The sequence below is a fragment of the Triturus cristatus genome, chromosome 11 (assembly GCF_964204655.1).
Source record: "Triturus cristatus chromosome 11, aTriCri1.1, whole genome shotgun sequence".
NCBI lineage: Eukaryota > Metazoa > Chordata > Amphibia > Caudata > Salamandridae > Triturus > Triturus cristatus.
Window position 1 is genome coordinate 1,164,351,038 of NC_140594.1, and position 24,146 is coordinate 1,164,375,183.

A 24,146-nucleotide genomic window follows, 5' to 3' on the forward strand; every position below is an offset into this window, starting at 1 on the left:
GGGGATTGTTAAAGTGTATGCTGTTGTTGAGGTATGTGGGTCTAATGTGGTGTAGGGCTTTGTCGGTGTGCATGAAGAGCTTGAACTGGATGCGTTTGTGACTGGGAAGCCAGTGAAGCTCCCTGAGTTGAGGTGAGATGGTGGTATAGCAGAGAAGGCAGATTGAGTCTTGCTGTGGTGTTCTGAATGGTCTGAAGTTGGTTCAGGTCTTGCTTGGAGATTCCGGCAGAGAGAGTGTGCATGAGCCTCACACAATACATTTCTGTGCTTGATTTTAGTTAACAATTGCTGCTGAGACATAGACAATCCATTGGCCATCTTATGTGGAAAAGATATCTATGAATATTGCTGTCCCGTTGAATCTAAGAAAAATTACCCACACCTCATCTGGATGGCTTGCCTTCAAAGAGCTTCGTGGAGTGAGGCGATTGCAAACAGGAGGAAACATAACACATCTAAGGGGTGGAGGAACTAAAGAGCTTGAAGGGCTCAATGCTACAGCTATGAAATTGTTAATAAAGGAAGCAGTGACATAGAAACCAAGCCATGGGCAATAATCTCAGCAAGACAATTGATCCTCTGTGCTTCCCCTCTGGGTAATAGATGACAGCTATTTTCTGGGTAAAATGCCCAAATTCCCTTGAGCATCCTACTTTATACCTGACATTGTATTTTAGCACATGTTCTCACTAATTAGAATTGGGTAATCATTCCAGGAAAAGATATCATTAGTGTAATGGAGTAAAATCAATAATCTATCCCACAGTGCTGCCATCACACTCTTCACTGGATTAGAATCTCAGAATTTACCTCTGCCATTGCCCAGCTGACCATATGCCCTTGACACAATGGATGACTTACACAAAATTGAGGTAAACAATATTGTTTGACACGAATATCATGCCAAAATATAGTTTCCCAAAATAGTGTGTCCTTACACTTATAATGGTAAATACAGAAATATCAGAAATAAAATATCATTTAACATCAATGTCATCCAAAAAGGTACAAAAATATGTTTTTTCTAATATATAGTTTCCGTAATAAATCCTAAATATTTTTGTATATAACATTCTCATAATGTATATTACATAAATTCCACTAATATTTAACACTATATATAAATATGTACTTATAGAAACATACACACACACACATACATATGCGTATATATGTATGATAATATAGTAGTAGTTTTGTTTTGTCTAGCATTGATCAAATATGCTTTTTTCAACAACAACTGCGAAGAATGAACAATGTGTGGGTCTGGTGTCTTTGTTGCTGTAAAGTTCCTTACGCTGTGGTATATATGAGCACATAAACTGCTGCCTCACTATCAGTGAACAAGGGTGCAGGACAGCCGGAATGTCTCCGGTGGTACTTTAGTGGCATGTAAAAACATACATTTCACTGCTGAAGAACTAACCTGATTTCAAGTCTTTCCTTGAAGCCTCAACACCTTTGCAGTAATTGTGAAAAGGATTGGAGGATATATATGTATGTGTATGTGTGTGTATGAATATATGTACGCAGGCACCGACCGTGTCTAGCGTGCTGGAGGTGGAGCTATATATATAATGTAACCCAATTATTAAAAATATATGTATTGCATCACATTACATTTATTTGCTAAATAGTTTATCAAATGCATTTATATTTCATTGAGCAAAAAAGGCCCGCCTTGGCGGTCGTACCTTTTCAGCAAACGTCTCCGTTCTGTGGAACTCCCTACCTCAAGCAATCCAGCAGGCTCCATCTGAACCCTGCTTTAAGAAGATGCTAAAGACCTGGCTCTTCTCCCAGCCACGCTAGGTCCTCTATCTCTGCCCCAGGACTTTTGTGGTTCCTCTAGCGCCGGGACACCTCCTCGTGAGGTAGCTGTTCGCGCTCTATAAAATCCAGTATTATTATTATTATTATTATTTATACATCTTATTTTATATGTGTGTGTGTGTATTGTATCCTTGGTGGCCAATTTCTGATGACCCTTACAAGATATGAGACATTCCTAATTGTCCAACAATGTTTTTTCGGACTGGCAAGCTTCTATCATCAGCTTTTTTATGGAAATCTCAAAAATGAGGAGTTACATCTCCCAGGCTCTTAAAAAGGAAAATCCGTCGGGGGCTTCCTGTTGATGGAGAAGACTGAGGAAGCCTTCTATGGACTGAAGAGAACCTTTACCGAGGCACTTATACTTAAGCATTGGGATAAAACTTCAACATGTATTGTGGAAAATGATGCCCCTGAGACGTCAGTGGGTGCTGTTCTTCTTCATCATGGCAGAAACCAGACCAAATAGGTGCAGAGGAGAGATTTTACCCTGGATGAATGCGTGACTACAGTGAGGTGCACCCCTTCCAAGGCATTGACGTAGAGAAAATCCCCAGCAAGGTTAAACATCTGCTGAAAATACTGCTATGAGAGCTGCATGCCTCTATTATGATTGGATGAGATTCTAAATTCACTATGTAGGGATCTTCCAAGCCATGAAGAAATACAATGATCCCTCAGGGCAGGTGAGATGGCTGAAACATTGCTTTCAGTAGACATTCAAACAAATCACTTTTTAATCTTGGCCAGGGTACCCAATGCATAAAAATGAAATCCTTTGGGTATACCCTCAGACATTATTCTAAAAATCATCATGATCCCTGCTTCTATCCAGATACAAAATGTATCAGAAACGCACAACTGTGGTTGAATCTCGGCGAGTGATAGTCACCTACTCGGGCGAGGAGGTAGCACCAATGATGAAGGTTGGGGTAAGGTAGGCGTGGTGCAGATATTTGAATTAACTGAATTTAATTTGTGCGTTTCTCATAAATCCTTATGAGTATTCTACTGTGTTAATCCATTCTTTCTCAGTTAGTGTCCTACAATTGTGTTTCCTCCCACTTCTCATTCAGCACAGAACTACCTTCCTGAAATAATGGGGCTAGTGCTATTTGTAGTATAAACACTGAGAGGCAGATTTACAAGAAAGTGACGCATCGGCAGAGATGCATCACTTTCCCTGCGCCACCTTGCAAAACCCTTGCGTCACCATGGATGGACCGTGGCGCAAGGATTGACAGATGCGTCAGAAATACTGACGCATTTGTTGACGGAAAAGTCACGCATTGCTGGAGTCGTGTCGCAAGCACGATGCAACTCCGGCAATGCTTGTTACGGCCAATTCCCACTACACTGCATCACTCCTTATGCCTGTTTCAAGCAGGCGTAAGGTTTTGACGCAGTGGCGTCCTAAAAGTCACGAAGTAAAATCTTGTAGATTTCACTGCGTCACTTTTACTAGGCTTTCCTGCTTGGGAACGCCTATTCTGCATACATTACACCTGACACAGGTATAATGTCACGCAGGGCTTTACAACGTGGCACATCTCCCTAGATGCGTCACCTTGTAAATGGGCTGCAACTTTTACGCCACTGCTGCGTCACTAAAGTGAGGCAACAACGGCGCAATAGTGATGCAAGGGGCTTTTAAATCTGCCCCTGAGTGTCTGCAAGGACTGTATATTGGTAATATTGTTATTATCTCCAATTTAAGTGGGCAATTTTCTCCCCCAACCCGTGTCATCTTGCCGCAATACCATTATGCTAATTTATATCAATTGCCCGATTCCTAAACCACAGTTATGTCTCGTTGATTCAAATGAGTGTAGTGTCCTGTTTATGTAAACCTCCCCAACTGGATCCAATCCAACCTCTGACTGTGACAAGCCATCATTTTCATCATGTCTTGACATTTGTGTAGGCACTGCGGTGGGATTTGTGGAGCATATGGTGTTATAGTATTCAGTTTCTTTAATTATCATAATCAGTAGTTTCCTTCTGTTCTCAAAGTTTTAGGGTGTGTTCAGGTTATCTGTACGTTTCGCAGTATTATGCCCCTAAACTTGCCCCATTATCTATCCATATCAGTAGCCACTGTGACTGAGCCAAGAGGTGACATATCTCGCTGTTTGGCAACCCCAGCTCTCCTTCATGCCGCGCATACATGCGTGTCACAACAATTCCCATAGGATTCTGTTCAATTCCCTAAATTATTCTCCTTTACTGTTTCCCAAAGAATTAACATTTTAGCAATGGCAACACACAGAGGCAAAAGACACAGTTTATTCCAACAGGTTATTCTACACATTTTGGCATCATACACCATGATACACTATGAGCCTCTAAGCACCCGCACTTCAAATGTATGATGTCCTTTTTGGGATGCTGATGTATAAATGGAACCATTTTTTCAATCCTGTATGTTCTAGAAAATCCACCAATTTCAGGGGGAGATTTACAAAAAAGTCACGCAACGCAGTGCGGCCCCCTGCGAGGCTGCGCTGCGTTGCGCGACAGGGATGGAGCAGGGGAGCGCCATATCTTCAAAGATATGGCTCTCTCCTCCCTTTTCCCTTGCGCCGGTGCTGATTCCAGCTGCTGTGCGCCATGCACACACCTGTGTGCCGCCGAGTGTAGCATAGGATTTGTACAGGAATGGTTCTCTTCCTGTACAAAATACTATGTAGAACTCCAGGGGAAGCTTTTCCCGCTTTGTATGCGTGCTGCACAGTGCAGCGGGCATGTAAAGTCAGAAAAGGAAGGAGAAAAGAAAGCATTTCGCCTTCTGTGCGCCTACATAAAATGGGCGCAGTTTTTAGTAAATTAGGTTTAGCGTGAGAAACCTTGGGTGGTTGCAAGGGAACACCCATGCACCACCCTTGCCACGCCCCGTGGCGCTAAGACATGCAAAGCAGCGCAATTACGTTATTTCCAGCCCTAAACGAGTTAAGTGCTGGAAAGTTAATTAGGAAAAAAGGATTTCGCGCCGTTTTGTGTCACTTTTGTGACGCAAACTGGGCGCACAATCTTAGTAAATCTCCCCCTAAGTGTCTTTGAGTATGGGAGTGGAGCTCATCTCACCAGGTTGTTGGTCAACCTTTGTCTGCTAACTATTCTGAGGCTGAAATGGATGTTTTGTGCTGTAAATGTTGATTTCTGTCTTTCTTTTGGCATCTCTGGGTTGCACAGAGGCTAATGGTTCTTGTGTGAATGAGGACTTAAAAACAATATACTGAAAACCGATCATGAGCATTCAGCAAACTTAGAATAAAATGGGAGTTTTGCTAGTTCTATGATCTGATTCTTGCTGGTTGGAAAGGAGGGACGCCATTTCCTTCTGGTCAACCAGGTGGTCGAATTTAAAGATGGTGGCAGCAGCTTTAGGAAACAGTCTGTGCCGTCATGGATATAGAAAGACGTTCTAGTGCACACTGCATGGTACTGGTGGCATGGTGATGATGGTTTCGACTGGTTATGGTGTCATGACAAGTCTTCTTTTGAATTGTTCACACTCTTTTGTCACATATTCTACCTAAATCATGTCTTTACTTCATTGCTAAATTGACCATCTTATTTTTTCGGTATGTTTTTTAGGAAAACAGAATTCTGGGAAAGTACCAGTATCTCCTTCAAGATATGGCCATCGCCTTTCCCACTTACTTGACAAGTAAGCCTCAATACCTGTGTCTTAAATTAGGGCACTTTATGACCCGATTGGTAGCATTTACCTATAAAGGCTTTTAATCTTCAGGGCGGTCCAGTTATTAAAGAATAGTTGGAGACCTCCCTCATCAGTTTTAACTCACATCTTAACATTTAAGAAACCACCCGACTTATACTCCACCTTGTACTCATCATACGGCATTTCAATAAAAGAGCTCCATCAAAATGACCCTTTGGGGGACCCAAACGAGGAGCAAACACGCTATGACGAAGCATGACATCCCCCTCGGGATGTGTGAAGGCAACATGAGACAGTCTTTCTGACTGCTCATGACTCATGAACGCCGCCCATATATTCTCTCCCTAAATTTGTGTTTGTGCTTATGATATACGCTAAGGGCCCAGGCATTGGACGTCTAATCCAGCTCCCAGTCCCCCCTTCCTCTACTCAGGAAACTGTTTGAGACGGGATCCATGTAAGCCACATCATCCTGGACCTATCTGGGTGTCTAGTTTACAAAAATATCAGTGATGGTCATCCCTGGGCCCAAATACCGCAGCTACCCACATTGCCGTGAAGACTATAATTCTAAAGTATAAAACTTGATGTCCCCATTTAACATTTGAGAGGCATTCATGTGGTTGGTGTTTGGCCAAGCACACAGATGGGTGAGCCATTGTTATCTGGAGATCCCCCAGATTACACTACTTTTCCTCTTTGAATAGTGAGGGAAATAGGTAAATTACCCACTATTTGGTGTCTATCGAACATTCTTGTTAAGAAACGTCGGTTGGATCTATGACAGCCATACCATCTTGGATTACACTGGGTGTCTATTTATTTGAAATGTTTGTGGTTGGCAAGATTCCTCGGGATCTCCATGTTCCGGGAACCAAATCCTGCAGATACCCACAGCTCCATAATGAGGTACGTCCAAGGAAAAATCCTGATGCCTCCATATCCCATTTGGGGGTTTTGCAGGTACTGGTGGTTGACATGCGTCATGCATGCACCCCTTTGAGTGGTGTAAACGTGATCCAAGCCTCTCATAGATATGCCCCTCAGTGTCTTTAGCCCGACAACATTCCCTGCAGGACAAATTATCTTTATCTCAAGCTTGCCTTATTCTCCATGAGATATTTAATGTAGGTGCCACATTCATTTCTGTGTTACAAAATCTAGTACCTGCCACATTCATTAAAGATTTGAAGGATGAGAAATGTACCCAAAGACTTGAAAAGTGAGACTGTTAGAGATAACCTAAACAATTTGAAAATTCAAGGTAGACAGTTGGGGTCCATTTTAATGAACTTCTATTAGGAAGAGTCTATAAATGATATAAGGCATAGGTGTTCCATTAATTAAGGATGCTAGTTTAGCAGACAGTAGAATTAGTTTATGGCCCCTTTACAGTATCCACACTACACCATAAGTAGTATCCTTACTCTCATTACTGCAACCACTTTCAACTAGGGACATTCACAAACCCACTGATAGTGATACACTCACACACCCACACTCATCCAATGACGTTCACTCTTTCAGATATCTTGTCATGGATAGCCATTTACTTTTCAGATATACAGTGGAGTTGGGATGTGCTCTTTGGCATCACCTGTCACTTCCATCATTTCTTCATTGAGGGCAGGATTGGCAATGCAGGACTTTTTGCACAAGAACATCCATTTATGTGAAATCCCATAACTTTGTATACTAATTTTCAACTGAACTTTATTGGCATATAAACACATGCATGTTTTACTTGCCTTTCAGTAACATTAAACAGAGCATCCCCAGAGCTATCTCTCATCAGACCTCTGAGGCATCTGGTGTCCCTTCCTGTTGTGATCTCCATTGTGGTTAATTTTCTTTGCAACCTGATCGCCTTGGTATGTACCTATCTCCTGGTCCAGAAACAGTCATGGTACAGCAGCACAGATGTCTTCAGGTATATTTATTTCTAGATTATTTGTGTGCCATACTTAAAAAAATAACTCCTTAATGTGCAACCACCTTCTGACCACCCGCAATCACCTCATATACACTCCCACTCAATGTGCACCTACCACCTGGTAGTTCTGCATTACCTCATATACACTTCCAATTATTTTGCACCTACCTCTTGTAGTTCTGCATCTCCTCATATACACTCCCACTCAATGTTTACCTACCACCTGGTACTTCTGCATCATCTCATATACACTCCCACTCGATACGTACAACCCGCCTGTAGTTCTGCATCACCTCATATACACTTCCACTTAATGTGCACCTACCACTTGTAGTTTTGCATCACCTCATATACAGTGCCACTCATTGTGTACCTACCAACTGGTAGTTCTGCATCTCCACATATACACTCCTACTCATTGTGTACCTCCCACCTGGTAGCTCTGCATCTCCTCATATACACTCCTATTCAAGGTATACCTACTGCCTGTAGTTCTGCATCACTTCATATATACTCCTACTTAAGGTGTACACACTACCTGGTAGTTCTGCATCACCTCATATACACTCCCACTTTATGAGTACACACCACCTGGTAGTTCTGCATCACCTCATATACACTCCCACTCAATGTTTACCTACCACCTGGTAGTTCTGCATGCCCTCATATACACTCTTACTCAATGTGTGCACCGCGCCTGGCAGTTCTGCATCACACCATATGCACTCCCAATCAATGTGCACCTACCAAGTGGTAGTTCTGCAAGACCTCATATACACTACCAATCAATGTCCACACCCCACCTGGTAGTTCTGCATCAACCAGTGCTTTGTTTGTAACAAGTTTTGTGCCAGGGCCCTTGTTAGGAGGCCACTGCAGCTTGCACCACTCATTGTTCTTGGCAGCTCTGCCAACGGCAGTACCAACACAACTTTACCCAACACGCTCTCACAAGCTTCCGACTACTACAGGGCCCCAACGCTTCAATAATGACATGAGAGGCAGGTACTAGTCATTTTAAATGTAGAATGAATTAATACACAGCTGTTGTTGTACTCAACAATAAATTAGACAAGCAGCACCACCATATGGAAGTGCCAGTGTCGACAGTAACGTGCCGGTGCTGGGCACTGGAAACCACTGGCTCAAATTAAGAACTGTGCACCACCTCATGAGCTCTCCTACTGGAAGTGCACGCACCTGTTGGCGGTCATTCATTACCTCATTTACACCTATGTGGAATGTGCATCAGCCCAGGCTTATCTTCATTTATACCGGCATAATCTCGTGTACTTTCAAGCACTTCACTTTACAATTGTTACATGAAATGCTTAGAATATGCAGTTAGGGCCATCGCCCGGTTTAACTTCGTTCTAGTAAAGTTCCTACAACAGGAGCACGGGAAGAGCATAAACAAACCAAATGTAAGCGTATGTTGTTTGTGTCATGTGCAATTTTGTGTTTTTTAAGCCCAAAATGTGTTCTCGCGTCGAAAGTGGAGACAAGGATGCATTTCATGCTAAAAAAAGATGCAAAATACTAAATCTGACATTTTACATGATAATGAGAACTTTTGACAACATGTTTTGTTCATTCCATGCATGTTCCACAAAGGAAATGATGTGGTAGTCACCCAGACTTAGCGTGCACATATCTGGTGTTCTTTCTTCACCTAACTCACACTTCTGTGTGGTGTGCACACACCTCCTGATGTTCATTCATCAATGCATTCACAGATCTGTGTCATTTGTCTCCACCTCCTGGAGGCCAATCACTTCCACATTCCAATACCTGTTAAAATGTATACACATTGCCTGGCAGTCCTGCATCACTTCATCCACACTCATGCTTGGTGCGTACCGACCTCATGGTGGCCATCCATTACCTCATTCACTCTCATGTGGGGTGTGCACACCTGCTGGTGGGAATTCCCCAGCTTATTCACATATGGTGGATGTCCACACACCTGATGGTGGCCATTCCCCAGCTCATTCACACTGTTGTGTGGTGTGCATGCACCTCCTGGTGTCAACACTACATTCACACTTCTGCATGGTTTACACGCACCCCTTGGTAGCAATTCAGTACCACATTCACACTCAGGAGCATATTTACAAGCCCCTTACGCTGCCAGTGAAGGCCCATATCTTTGAGGCTACGCAAAGCCACTTTGCGTGGCTTTTCATGGCCTTGTGCATATTGTGTGTGGCAAACCAGCGCAGGGAGGCATTCCATGGGCACTGCAGTGGGTGCACCCACGCAATATCCATGGGTTTGGATGGTTTCCCAGATTCGCAAGTATCTGTAAACCTGGGAATGCCTCAAAACTGTATGCCTCACCAGCGCAGGCATAACTAGGAGAAATATGTGTATTTCTCCTCGTTCTTTCTTCTATTTATTGTTTTGTGGAGGCGGGTGTCCGTTCCTGCACTAAAGCAATCCTGCCAACAACACAAGGGTGCCCGTGTTGGTGCCAGGCTGCCAAGATGGCACCTGCACAGGGGAAAAGGACAGGAAGGCACTGTATTTAGTAAGTATGGTGCATTCCTGCCCTTTCCTTTTGACACAGGGCAGTGCTGCAAGGCAACTTACTGCACAGCCCTCCATCAGAAACCCAGAAATGAGGCCCTCATTGTTTACTGATGACTCAGTTGCTCTGCAGAATCAAATTCAACTTCCTTATGTGACCGCCCTTCATAACCTCATTTTGCCCTCACTTTGGTCAATAGGGCATCTCATCAGTCTCCTGCATGGCCTCATTCTCACCTATGTCCTACATGCCCCTACCGCCCATGCTGCTTGATCTGCACCACCCTCATGTCATGCCTGCATCTCCTATTTTCAATCCCATAGGTCTATAGCCTGTAGACTGTACATGGCATCCCAAAGGACATCCTTCCCACTCTCCCACCACAACACCACCATCCTCCTCATGCGCACACATCATAGCGGCCGTTAACTCTTTCTTCACACTGTTCCTTAGTTTGCAGGCCAACATCAGGTCACCAGCACTCAACGCAGTCTTTCCATAGATCATTGAATGAAAGATACCATTTGTTAGGCACACACTCCCTTAAATGAGGCTTCTAGGCGCCAATATCACTCAGGATTACAATTAATGGGTGTTTTTGGCTGTCGAGAAGCTTGCGAACGAGGGTAACACTGTTTTGCTGGAAAGGAGTTCAGGAGAATGGACTTGTGATTGAAAAGATACTAAAGACCCTGACTTTAAGTGTATGTATGCTTTGAGATTGTTAGTAGGACTTGATCCTGACCATCTAAAGTAAAACTCTCAGATGAAAGAGAGACTCTCTGTTGATGAGATCAAGGTCTTAAATGACGGTAGTGTTTGTACACACAGCGTGATGAATGTGATCTGATTCTGCCAGAGGCTTAGGTAATGTCTTACTTGCCAGGGTGATGGGATCCCTTTTCTTGAGCCACCAGCTGCCCATACAGCTGCGTTTTAGCCTCTCTGTCGTTGTCCTACTGATGCTGCAGAGAGACCCGCATATGTACTCTGCAGTATTCAAGCCTAGAGGTCTCCATGGCACCTATCCCCAGGTTCACATGTTCCTGAGACAGAAGAGGAAGAATAGGGTTTAGGCTGTTCCGTTGGTGAATCCCATAACCCATTACCTTACCAATTTTGGGTTCCAGAGACATCCTGCTATTAAGGGTAAAGCACATTTTTATTATCCTAGAAGCCAGCCTTGGAGGTCATGGGTCGGGCCAAGGGAACGCTTGGAGATAGATATATTAAAAAAAAACATAAACTCACCGAAAAAAACCAAAGGTCAAAGTGAAGTTATGTTTGGCTTTCATTACAACACTTGAACATGTGCTTAAAAATACCTCAGAAATTCGTCTCACAAAAACACATTTAATGTGCAGTAATGGTTGTGAATTAACACAAAACACAGAGGGCCTGATTGATTCACAAAGGGACTTATGACTCGTAAAGTTATGAGTGAGGAGTCTCCGCACCCATGGGGGAATCTCCACAGTCATTTAAATGAATAAAAAACATTTGTAAGTCAGTTTGATTAAGGGTGAGGTCATGCGCAGTGCATGTGTTGAGTAAGTTATGGTTTGCATGGCTATAGTGCGAGTCACGGAATGTGATGATAACCGTAATTGAGCTTGAAATTTAAATGTGATGAAAAATTTAAAATGTTCTGCACTGAAATCAAATCAAATATTTGTGGGCGGAATTATGTACTAAAAACACTGACGTTCTTCTTGGCAGTGCTTGCGTCTCTGAAAATGAAAGCATGTCCGCTTTACTAAATGGTTCTCAGATTGCCGCGTCTTTTGGGCAAGGTTTTGAAACGACGTCTTTGTGGGTGATCACTAACTTCGGCGGCATCTTAACTGCATTTGTCGTCTCAAAGGGGAAGCCCTTCAGGATGCCCCTGTACACAAACTGTGAGTATGTTTTCAATGTTTGTAGCACTTTGACTATTTATATAATCATTACATAGATGTAAGTAAGTAAAGTTTATCCATGCATAGTTATTTAAAACCATAACATTTAAAATACATTTGGTTTTATCATACAATAATTCCAAATATTGATTTTAAAACAAAAAATATTTATCACTGACTCTGCAGATCTTCCTGTCTTGCTGTGTTGCAGAGTCAAAAAGGCATTTTGTTCAAAACACTTTTTTAAATATGACCTACTGATACATAAATAAAAGACAGGAGTCCTGTATCTTATCCTAAAGTGCAGATGTGCTGTGCTATGTTTTTTTCATAAAGTGCACACATGTAGCCATAGTATGTGCCAGAAAAGCAGAGAGTTATGTTAGAACAGGTCATCTACAAATGTCACTTTTTAGAGCTTTTAAGGTTTCTGATTTGAGAAGTAGTGCTCGGGAGTAGTTAACAGTTATTTCCCTGCACTTATTAACAAGCATTTGCAATGCAATAGGTCTCGCATTTATAAGAGTTTGAGCTATTGGCTTTGTAAAATTACAATGCCTTTTATTTATATTTTGGTTTTAAAACAAATAAAAGGCATTGTCATTTACAATGTCAGTAGCATAAACTCGCATAAAAGCAGTGTGTGGAGTGCAGCAGTGTGCGGCGTGCAGCAGTGTGCGGCGTGCAGCAGTGTGAGGCGTGCAGCAGTGTGAGGCATGCAGCAGTGTGAGGCGTGCAGCAGTGTGCATCATGCAGGAGTGTGCGGCATGCAGCAGTGTGCGGCGTGCAGCAGTGTGCGGCGTACAGCAGTGTGTGGTGTGCAGCAGTGTGCGGCGTGAAGCAGTGTGCGGCGTGCAGCAGTGTGCGGCGTGCAGCAGTGTGCGGCATGCAGCAGTGTGCAGCATGCAGCAGTGTGCAGCATGCAGCAGTGTGTGGCGTGCAGCAGTGTGCGGCGTGCAGCAGTGTGCGGTGTGCAGCAGTGTGCGGCATGCAGCAGTGTGCGGCGTGCAGCAGTGTGCGGTGTACAGCAGTGTGTGGTGTGCAGCAGTGTGCGGCGTGCAGCAGTGTGCGGCGTGCAGCAGTGTGCGGCGTGCAGCAGTGTGCAGCATGCAGCAGTGTGCGGCGTGCAGCAGTGTGCGGCGTGCAGCAGTGTTTCGTGTAGCAGTGTGAGCCATGCAGCACTGTGACGTGCAGCGGCGTGCAGCAGTGTGCGGCGTGCAGCAGTGTGCTGTGTGCAGCAGAGTGCAGCGTGCAGCAGTGTTTCGTGTAGCAGTGTGAGGCATGCAGCACTGTGGCGTGCAGCGGCGTGCAGCAGTGTGCAACGTGCAGCAGTGTGCTGCGTGCAGCAGTGTCGTGCAGCATGCAGCAGTGAGTAATGCAGCAGTGTGCAGCAGTGTGTGGCGTGCAGCAGTGTGCCGGTTGCAACAGTGTGTGCCGTGCAGCAATGTTTGGTTTAGCAGTGTGTGGCGTGCAGCAATGTGTGGCGTGCAGCAGTGTGTGGCGTGCAGCAGTGTGCGGCGTGCAGCAGTGTGTGGCGTGCAGCAGTGTGTGGCGTGCAGCAGTGTGTGGCAGTGTGTGGCGTGCAGCAGTGTGAGGCGTGCAGCAGTGTGAGGCGTGCAGCAGTGTGTGGCATGCAGCAGTGTGAGGCGTGCAGCAGAGACACGTGGAGGGTGAGGAGAGACACGTGGAGGGTGAGGAGAGACACGTGTAGGGTGAGGAGAGACACGTGTGGAGGGTGAGGAGAGACACGTGTGGAGGGTGAGGAGAGACACGTGTGGAGGGTGAGGAGAGACACCTGTGGAGCGTGAGGAGGAGACACCTGTGGAGGGTGAGGAGGAGACACATGTGGAGGGTGAGGCGGAGGGTGAGGAGACACGTGTGGAGGGTGAGGAGAGACACGTGTGAAGGGTGAGGAGAGACACGTGTGGAGGGTGAGGAGAGACGTGGAGGGTGAGGAGAGACACGTGTGGAGGGTGAGGAGAGACATGTGGAGGGTGAGGAGAGACATGTGGAGGGTGAGGAGAGACACGTGGAGGGTGAGGAGAGACATGGAGGGTGAGGAGAGACACGTGGAGGGTGAGGAGAGACCGAGGTGGAGAGTGAGGAGAGACCGAGGTGGAGGGTGAGGAGAGACCGAGGTGGAGGGTAAGGAGAGACTGAGGTGGAGGGTAAGGAGAGACCGAGTTGGAAGGGAATCAGAAGTGGAGGAGAGAGAGAGGTGGAGGGTGAGGAGAGACAGTGGTGGAGTGGGGGGGAGGGGAGGATATCACTTTTACTTCCTCTCCTAGTGTAAGGTAACGCCCCCACCCCACAGGCCCTGCCGGGGCCGAAAGCAGATCACTGTTCGCATCAGCCGTCACCCGAGACCGCTCCGTACTTGTTGGTAAATAGAGGTTCACTATCTGTTGATAATGGGATTCACTTGGGGGCTGACTTACCTCCTCCACCCCCAGGGCCAAAACTGAGAAGGCATCAGAGACCTGGCGCTGCCTATGCTGCAGTACTGTGAGAGAGAGGGATGGGGGGGCGGGCAGAGGAAGAGGAGTGGGGTTAGAGAAGGGACAGGTGGGGAGAGAAAGAGGAGAGAAGGGACAGAGACAGAAAAGGAGCAAAAAAAGAATTAGAGAGAGTAAAGAGGAGAGTTGGGGAAAATGAAAACATTACGAGAGAACATGTAGCAAAGAGGTGGAGAGAGAAGATGGGAGAGAGTAAGGACGCAGCCAAGAGATAGGGCAGAGACAAAAAGAATCGAAACAATACAAAAGTATTTTCCAAATTCGTAAATAACCACGGGCCAAACAACTGATCTGCAATGAAGCATCCGAATCCGGTATATCATGACGTTAACCATGCAATAACAAATAAATTTAAAAAAAATAAAAAAACACCAAAAAACACGTATACACCATGTTGACCCTTTTCCAGAGAAAAATAGAGAGGGAAAAGCACATGTGAGGGCAGAGTGAAAATACAGAGGGAATAGCACATGTGAGACCAGAGAGAAAAACATAGAGGGAAGAGCATATGTGAGGACAAAGAGAACAAGTACAGGCTATGCCAAGCGGAAGTGATCGCGTTTGCGATTAAACATCAAAGTGGCGAAAGTGAAAGTAATCGAGCAGAGCATCAAAGGGCTGGGTGAGAAGGGAGGGGGGAATGCAAGGAGCAGAGGAGCAGCTGTGCATGTGCACGCCATCGTGCACTCAAGCCCTAGGCCAGCAAAACCATGTAGGTAGCACTTTTGAAAGCCCACTTACAAAATGTCTCAAAGAGACAGCTTTCGCTGTCTCAGCGAGACCTAAAAATGTGTGAGTGGACAGTTCATCATAGATTAAATGGATCTAAAGCTTGCAATGACAGCCTGCCTACAGGTATGTTAAATGGAACTCTGTGCAAATGCCTTCTGTCTTGAAATACTGGCTAACTTCTGTTTTATCATTAAGAAGTGATAGTTACTTTCGTAGTATTAAACTATTTTTTAAAAGCAGCTGGAGAAGGGGAATTTGCCCATATTGTTTGGATTCCCAGTTCTTTGATTGCTGAATCCAAGTGAAGGCTGGCTGGTGCTACTTCATTACTTTGTATCTCCTGCCACGGAGCTTGGCAATATTGCCTGCCTAGGCTGACCTTTCAGAGTTTTTACATAGGCCCCTTGCCTCACTGTTAATTGATTAATGAGCCAAGACTCCAGTCTGATCTGGGCTGGCCATGCTTTTGCAAGAAGGTGGAACAGTGATCCAAATTCATTTGAAGAGATTAGACTCAGGACCTACTGGCCTTCAGGAAACTTCTCAAGACCTGGCTTTTCGAGCAATAGCAGCACCTACCGCCCCCAGCACCTTGAGACCCTGGCGGGTATGTAGTGCACTCTATAAATGTGTTGATTGAATGATTTAAAAGTGCTGCATTTCTGCCCCAAAGTACTCATCTACTAAATACAACGGTCAGCAAGAGTCTTCCTGCGGTGACTTTCAATAGTCGTGCATCGCTTGGACCCTTTAAAGGTCATTAGAACATTGGAATGTGGAGCACTCCATTGTAGACAATGGAGTGCTCCATGCTTCTACGGGCCGGTAAAGGCCCGCGGAGCAACATTCCAATGTTTTACAAAAGCCTCTCGAAGCTCGAGGGGATTTAAATACCCTCGAGCTTCGAGAAGCCTTTGTTTAATTTGTAAGAACATTCTGCCCTCTAGTGGCAGAATGTTCTAACAGCCTTATAGCCCTTCGTAGCAGGGCTATACCGCTTTTAAAGTCCCTCTGCTTTGTTAAAGTCCCTCGCATTCGGCTCGGGCCTTTAACGCTGCACCGGGCCTTTAACAGCCGGTATAGCCCGCTACGGCGGGCTATAAGGCTATATTGTATGGTATGGAAGGCCTGGGTCAAGGAAACAGCTTTTTTCTTAAAATCCTTCCTATGCTGTTTGAAAGTGGCCCAATCATCAAAAAGAACTCCAACATATCTCTAAGTTGTTGTCTACTCGAGTAGGTCGCCCCCCAAAAACCATTTATGCTTTTTATTTAATCTTCCAGTTACTTCCATGATCTTTGAGATTAAATAAATATGGAGCAAGAACACAGGCCTGCTTAAGGCTCTGATTCATCACTATTTTCCTTGATAGGATAGATCCATCGCCAATTTTCAACCTCGCCCAAGTGTTTGTATCTGATAGTTGGACGGCTTTTAAGAGTGGCTCCTGGATACCCCAGAGTGGCAGTTTTTGCCACAAAAGGTTATGACTCACACTATCAAAAGCAGTTTTAGAATCCACGTAGCACAAGTAAAGCGCCTGTTTCTTGTGTTAAAGTTTATCCATTATTAGTGATACCGTAAGTACGTTGGTTTCTGTGCCTGTTCCTTGAGAGGATCATGTTTGGTTTGGGGGTACGCTCTTGTTATCCTTTGCCCATTGCAGCTGCTCACTAAGTAGCAGACTGGCAAAATATTTAGGGGCAGATTTATGTTTCCTGGCACATCCCTGCAAATCAGCAGGGATGCCCCAGGAAAAATGTGTCACGCAAGTTTACCCTTGCGCCACCACAGATGCGCCGTATTTACAATGCAGCGCATCGTGGCGCAAGGATAAACAGATGCGTGACGCATCTGATGGTGTAAGGGCGGCGCATTGCTGGAGTCGTGTTGCAAGCACGACGCAACTCCAGCAATGCTCAGGGGCTGCCCATACCAAACATGCTGCGTCATGCCTTACGCCTGCTTCAAGCAGGCGCAGGGTTTTGAGGCAGCAGCGTCGGAAAAGTGACTCAGTGAAATCTTGTAGATTTCACTGCGTCACTTTTCAGAGGCTTTTTCCGACGGAACGCCCACCCTGCATACATTAAACCTGACGCAGGTTTAATGTGGCGCAGGGCTTTACAACGTGACGCATCTCCCTAGATGCGCTACGTTGTAAATCTGTCACAGCATGGCGCTAGTTTTGCGCCGCCTCTGCGTCGCAAAAGTGACGCAACGGCGGCGCAAAAGTGGCGCACGGGTCTTGTAAATCTGCCCCTTGGCCTCAACGTCTTGGACGGTAATTAGGCTAAAGTTTACCAGCTGTTCCCTATTGCCATTTTTGATTGATTATTGATTAACTTCATGAGTCGGAGATTATCTATTGCTGGAGTGCACAGTTACCGGTTTTAATATACTTGCCCAAAACACTGCATTTTGATTTGAAACGAGCTTGCCGCAGCCCATTCGGGCTGGGGGCCCCATCCTTCCTACCTCTTGGTATTACTTTGCCGGTTTGATTTTCCGAGAACTGATAGGGGGCCTGCTCCTGTGAGCACGGCTGATTCTTTATTACATGACTCTGAGTTTGGTTACAATGTGCTTAAATTTCTGGAGTTCTTAAAGTGCTCCATCAAGAACTTTACCTGAGATCGCTTCAGTTAGATTTGAGCTTAATATTCAAGCTGGTGCTCAATTTAAACCATTAACTTAGCGCCAGAAATCTCTTGAGATTTTCTTCTTGGAGAGAAATAGGACCTTTCACCAAAAGGTTTGTTTGACCCTTGTGTTTTTTTCCCAGACTGCATTTCTGTAATTTTTGTTTATACTATTGAAAATTTTGCTAAACACTAGGTTTTCTGGAAATTTCTTGGCCAGTCTCCAAGACTGATTCCACTCCATTCTCATTGCACAACAATCTGCTGTAATTATTATCTTGGTTTGTTCATCTGAGATAAATTTATTTTTGATTGGCCTTGTGGTGATTGTCCATTATTTTCCCAGTTAAGAGGAACCACTTTGCAATTTCAGCGATATCTTTTGTTCTTACTTGTTTGTGCTCAGATGATATGAGCTTCCGGTAGTTGGTTGAAGTTATTTCTCCAGATAAGAATGGCACTTTATGGTGGAGACAGTTTAGGACACAAATTTCTATTATCTGCTGACCATGAACACTTTTGTTTGTTTTCAGTACTCTAAAAGATGTCACTTGGTGCAAAAACAGGAGAGTTACTAACTTGTTATCTAGAATAGAATTGGAAGACGTAGTATAATAGGTCCTTTGTGGAGAGGAGTCTTGCTCATATATCCCATTGAGAATTTGTAGGCCCAGGGATTCAACACCGTTTATTAGTGCAATTGACTATGCATCACTCGATCTTTTATGTGTATCTCTCATAGCCTATGTTGGTACTGACCACATATAGTCCTGCTGATTTATTTTCTCATCCCACTGCAATAGTTTTAATAAGTTCAATTTAAAGTCCCCTGTTATTATAATAACTGGAAGTCAATTAGCTTTCAGGAATTATTTTCAGGACCTCTGATACCATTGATGTCCTTGTTCTTATACTTGGTGGAAACTAGAGATTAATCAGAAGAAGAGGATTTTGTGTTCATGCCACAGTTTTATTATTGAGATGATTTCATCTTCCGTATCAATTGGCTCTATTTCTCTCTGTTGGGCAATTGCCACAAATGTGGCTAAACCTCCTTTTGGACATCGGGCTTTGTTCACTTTCCTTACCGGTGAGAAAAAACTATGGCTGTTTATTGTAAACAGTTGTAATGCTCATGTCTCTTGTAAGTATAACATGTTTAGTAGTCCTAACTTTTACTGTGAGATTCTTCTATTTTGTGGAGCTTTTGAGATCATGAGTGATTCTTCCCATGAGAGGCATTGGTTAGCCGACCTATATTTAGCTTCACCTTTTCCTATTGATCTAGCGTTATCTTGTTTTATTGATGCGAGATGATATGCTAGATTACTCCGTACCAGATTTACCAGAATTGAGTATGGTTGTCTTGTGTTTCCATGAATATTTATTTTGATACCGGATTTACTGGGGCAACAGGTGCTGGCTAGGCCAGTAGAGGGGCCATTTCAACTTGGATACCCTGGGGCTGTAGGCAATCTTTTCCTGAAGTGCTCTCTCAGCCATAGGGCTACATAACCAAGTGACAAGGGTTGATTCGTATTATCTGATGGTTCTACAAGTTCAACAACTTATATATCCACTGAAAAGATTTCCACTAGAGATGGCACTGCCTGAAGCATTTTAAGAATGTTGCTTGTATTCAGAATAAAACCAAAGGGGATGATGGACGGAGTGTTGAACATTGCAAGCACTCACCCCCAGTCAACTGATCTGGGTTTATTCCAGCGTCTTTCTTTAGCTCACTCCGCCACCCCAGTTCGGACATGGTCATATGCAAATCAGTCTGACCCTGTGCCTCATGGGAACAGTCCAGCTTGAACTGCCAAGCCATGTCTTCACTGGACAGGAAACAAGCATCCTGGAACCAGTTTCTAGCTAATCAGCCGTCATCAGCCAGGCTAGCTTGAATCCAGTGGCAAAGTGAGCAAGGCCCCTGTTATCTTTAGCACAAGTTTGAACATTACCCACCTGTTTTCATGCTGTGCTCTTCTGAGACAGTCCTCATCATCTCAAAGTTTAGATATGAATATTTAGGGGTCATATTCTTTTAAGTTAGGAAGGCCGGTTCCTGGCAGACTCTTGCCTTATCTTGGCAAACATAACATTAGAATCTTACACAAGTGCTTTTTATTTACAAAAGCTAATGAATGAATCTTCCTCATTCTCTTTACCTATTGAAAGTAACTGGAGTATTATTTAAAGCGGGGAGAACCCCCTTAAACTAATAGTCACATTCTTTGTCTTGATGAACAACTGGAGTCACTAAACCCTCTGGTAGAATGCCACAAAGCAGTCAGGCTTAACTTGGAGGTAAGGCATAAAGTAGTTATGTAGTACCCAAACAGTATTAAGGTGAAAACACCACATAGACAGAGACTATTTTAATGAATAAAATGATAATAAAATGGCAAACATTAAATAAGTAGGAACAGAGATACACATTTTTAAATAGCAAATTAAAAATAGTACCAAAAGTGCAAAGTGCCAACCACAGGTATCTGATCATGGTGGTCAGGGTCAAAGTCAAAAGTTAAGACTGCTGCAATGGACTATTGGTCAGATACAGTCACCAGGTTTGTCTTGATGGAAAGGTTACCTTCTAACTTAGAAACTTTTATGGAGAAAACGTGGACATTGATGAGTTCTTGGCAGGGCAAACTCCAAGCTGGATCCGAAGCGAGGCTCAAGACCAGAGTGCCAGTGTTTCTCAAAGCAGTGGAAGTTCATGATAAGGACATCTCAACATTGATTGAATGCTGCTCAGGTCAGTCCTGGTGAAGCCCTCTACGTTCGGACTGTGAAACTTTTCTTGAAGTACATTCTTCTTTAGAAGGGTAAACTGGCAAGTTGAGGCTGAATGATGATTCAAGTGTGCGGCTTTGATAGAGATCCTGGTCTCTGTCCTTTCTCCAGGCAGTAACTTAGAAAAACGTTTCTTGTATTTAGGGGAACGAGGAGTACACTCTAAATACCAGGTAAAGGTCATGGAGCTGTGAAGCACCACTTGGGGTTCAGGACTCACTCCAGTTGTGGCCAGCAGCAGGGACCAGGGCAGGCATAGTTGGAACTCATAAGCTGGGCAGTTGCAAGGAGAGCGGCCTGTGGAAGCTTGTTCTAGACCTGTAGCTGAAACAGGAGGTCAGCCCACTGATCCTTGGAGTGACGTTTGGGCTCCTGAGTTCAAAGGAAGCAGGTTAAATTTTCCTTCCGGTTCTTCAGTAAGCGGTACAGTTCTTCTTCTAGTTCTTCTCAGGGCCAGAAGTGCTCCGTGGAGAGGTCTGTGGAGTTCACATGCATGCAGAGTGTCAGCTTGTCGGTGGAAGGCATTCCTTTATCCAGACCCTAAACTGCTTTTGGTCAGTTTCTCCCCACCCACTGGGTGTGGAGCCAGCATGACTAGGGAAAAACGTGGGGCAGACCTAGGTGTGAGCTTCATCTGCCAGTGACAGGGTAGGTCTCCTTTGAAGCTCAGTAGGGGTTGGGCACAGCCCCCAGGCCTTCCTGTCCAGGAGGAAAACTCCATTGCCCTTTGTCCACTGTTAAGAGTATTTTGAATTTCACCACAAAGGGAGCAATCAGATTCAAGTGATAGCTGGACAATAGCTCTCTCTGCAAAAGTCATTTACAAATCAGTAATATATTATAACAGTAATATAATATAAAGTCTGATTTGAGCATTAAGTTGGATTTTACAATATTGTTAGAATGAGTCCTTGAAATATTTTTCTATGATTCCCCTTCTGGAATTAGCACTTATGCAGAGGTGTGGAATTTAGTAAAATACCAACTTGGCAGTGGGACAGTTTGCTTCATAAATCTACTTGTCCTGTAACAAAATCCATTTGTCCTTATGATGCTATGTCGTGCAGGAACATATTATGGCAGCCATCTCATTATATAAGAGCTCTGATAATAGCCTCTTTGATTATGCCAGAGATTGTATTATAGTAGGATATGATTACTAGCAATTCCCTTAATTTGACACCTTTCCACAGATCTACATCCTTGGGCTGGAGATGGTGGAAAGCAAAAGTTCCCCATGGTTGGAATGCCCTTTTGAGTCCGTGCAAACCTACAACCTTGCATGTTTTATAGGTTTTCAGCAGCTTGTCTCTAATATAGTTCCATATAGAGAAAGGTTGGAAATGTAATCCTGACAAGGGCAGAAGTAAAACTTCTTTCAGGGTTGGCAAAAAAAGTGGTTGGTGGGAAAGTGAACTTGTTACCGCACAACAGATTTTCGCTTGAGGAAATCTACACATGATTATTTGTCAGTGCTGAAATGCACGATTTTCTGAACTCCTTCTGTATATTGTTGTGAATTCACGAAAGCCGTACATCTGCACTACGGCGAGGACGTCAACCTTGGTTGACTTTTGTGACTTTCTTCAAGAATTGGGCCCCTATTTAAGTTGGGCATTTTGTTTTTATGGAAATTCAATCTCTCTATCTACCCGATGGCTTCACTTTGAGTGTCAACATTCTGTTCTTTCACAAGGATCATATCGGCATTCAAAGTAGTTTTGTTCAGTGCCTTGAACTGATGTGGCAATGCGTGTTTTTAGGACCAAAAATATTTTTGCTTTTGCCTATGTTTGTTATAATGATGAGAGCCTGACAGCTCACAAAACAATAAAGTTTCACAAAACCCATGTTAAAAAAAGACATGCTTTAACATAACCAAAAGACAGACCACCAATCTCATACCTGTTGGCTTTGCCAACGCTTGTTTATTTTCATGTTTCCTATAATTATGTTGCAACTGGTTACACTTATTTTTCATGATGAATATTTGTTGGAAATACTAGCATGCATCAACACGTTGCTAAATGATGCTTCAAAGAAATTGCACATGAAATTTCCTAATAGTCTAGCAAAACCTTTTTTTCCTAGTTGCAGTTTTTTTGAATGATTATTTCATTTTGAAATCAAAGAATCCTCAATGTTGCTTCCAAGCTTTTGCATATATTTGCATCTAATCAGACAGCATCCTGAAAGTATTATACGTAGCCTTATAGTGTTAAAATTTGCAAACGTGTGTACACGTTTTTATACTGGAACCACTGTCAGCAGTGCGGTCTGAGCTTACAACATTTCCTTGGAGCACTCACCCTAATAATAAAGCTTCGTATTAATGAACCACTAATACAAGTTTGAACAGTATTAACATTTGGGCACATTTTTTTTTAACTGCAGAAGCATAGGGTGGTAGCGTAATCTGGCAGCCAAACGTTTTGTGCCGCAGAGCGATGTACCTAGGTGTCCCAAGGACAAAATAAAAATTAAACTTCTTGTCCTTGACCCCAAACAATATGTCCTGGGCGTTGGGCTATAGGAATTCCACACCCCTGTGAAATGTAATAGTGTAAACTATTGGCAGAGCCAGCCTTGCCATAGTGAAAAACATCTTTGAAGCTTTTTCACTTCCAAGACATGTAAAAAATGAAATAGACATGTTCCACTTTTAAATACCAGGACTCTTATTTATGGATTTTGCAGGCCTAACTTAGGGAGGACTTATAAATATTAAAAAGGAATGTTTAGGCCTGGGGAAAATGGTTATTTTGCCAGGTCAAAAATACACTTTTAAAGCTTCCCAGTCAGGCTGAAGTGCAGACTGGGGACCCTTTTTATTGTGCATGTTGTATAGTGCTACTATAGTGGGTGGCACAACAGTTGTGCAGCTCACTGGAAGAGTTACAGGGCCTGGTACATGTGGTACCATATGCTAAGGACTTACAAGTAAATTAAATTTGGCAATGGGGCAATTTATACATGTTTAAAAAATAAATCACAAGCTCTTTGCCACTGGTCAGCCGGAGTGAAGCGGACAGAGTCTTCTGTTCAGCAGCAATGGGTTTAGCATAAGAAGGCAAACATCAGGGGGAATGCCATCAAAAGATGGTAATCTCCAACACGCATGTAGGTTCAGACTTAAGGAATCCAAAGAGCCACATGTATACACAGATCGCAAGAGCACAATATTGTCAGCAACAGAGACATGTATTTTTTGCCTAAAATATCAGTTTAGCTCTTCAGAAAAGGATAAGGATTGCAAGCCGAACTTCTGACTTGGAATGTTTTAAGCTCAACTTCACTATTTTGTTGCATCCGCTGTTACGCCAAAATTAGATTTTGAATGCAAAAATTAACGTCAGGCATATCAAAATCAGCCACACAAAGGGTGGTGGGAGCATGCTTGCAATAAGTCTAACCACTGGCACTCGGGGATGGATTCAACCTATTGTTCTTTTCTCACCATGCCGCCTTAGAATAGACCCAGCCGTATGCAAATGAGTCTTAGTCGAGTGATTGCTGAAGATTAGATTTATCGCAAAGCGGGTATATTTGGTATCACAATCAGTAATACATATAAAAAA

General features: G+C 43.8%; 1 protein-coding gene across 1 annotated transcript in view; it reads left to right on the plus strand.

The window, feature by feature from the left end:
* Positions 1-24,146, plus strand: part of LOC146788643 (putative cation-transporting ATPase 13A4) — a 383,399-nt gene that overhangs the window by 352,310 nt on the left and 6,943 nt on the right. Inside the window, 3 exon segments of the mRNA XM_085635852.1 lie at positions 5,431-5,503; positions 7,274-7,448; positions 11,701-11,879. Of these exon segments, the coding sequence (XP_085491978.1) occupies positions 5,431-5,503; positions 7,274-7,448; positions 11,701-11,879 (427 nt within the window).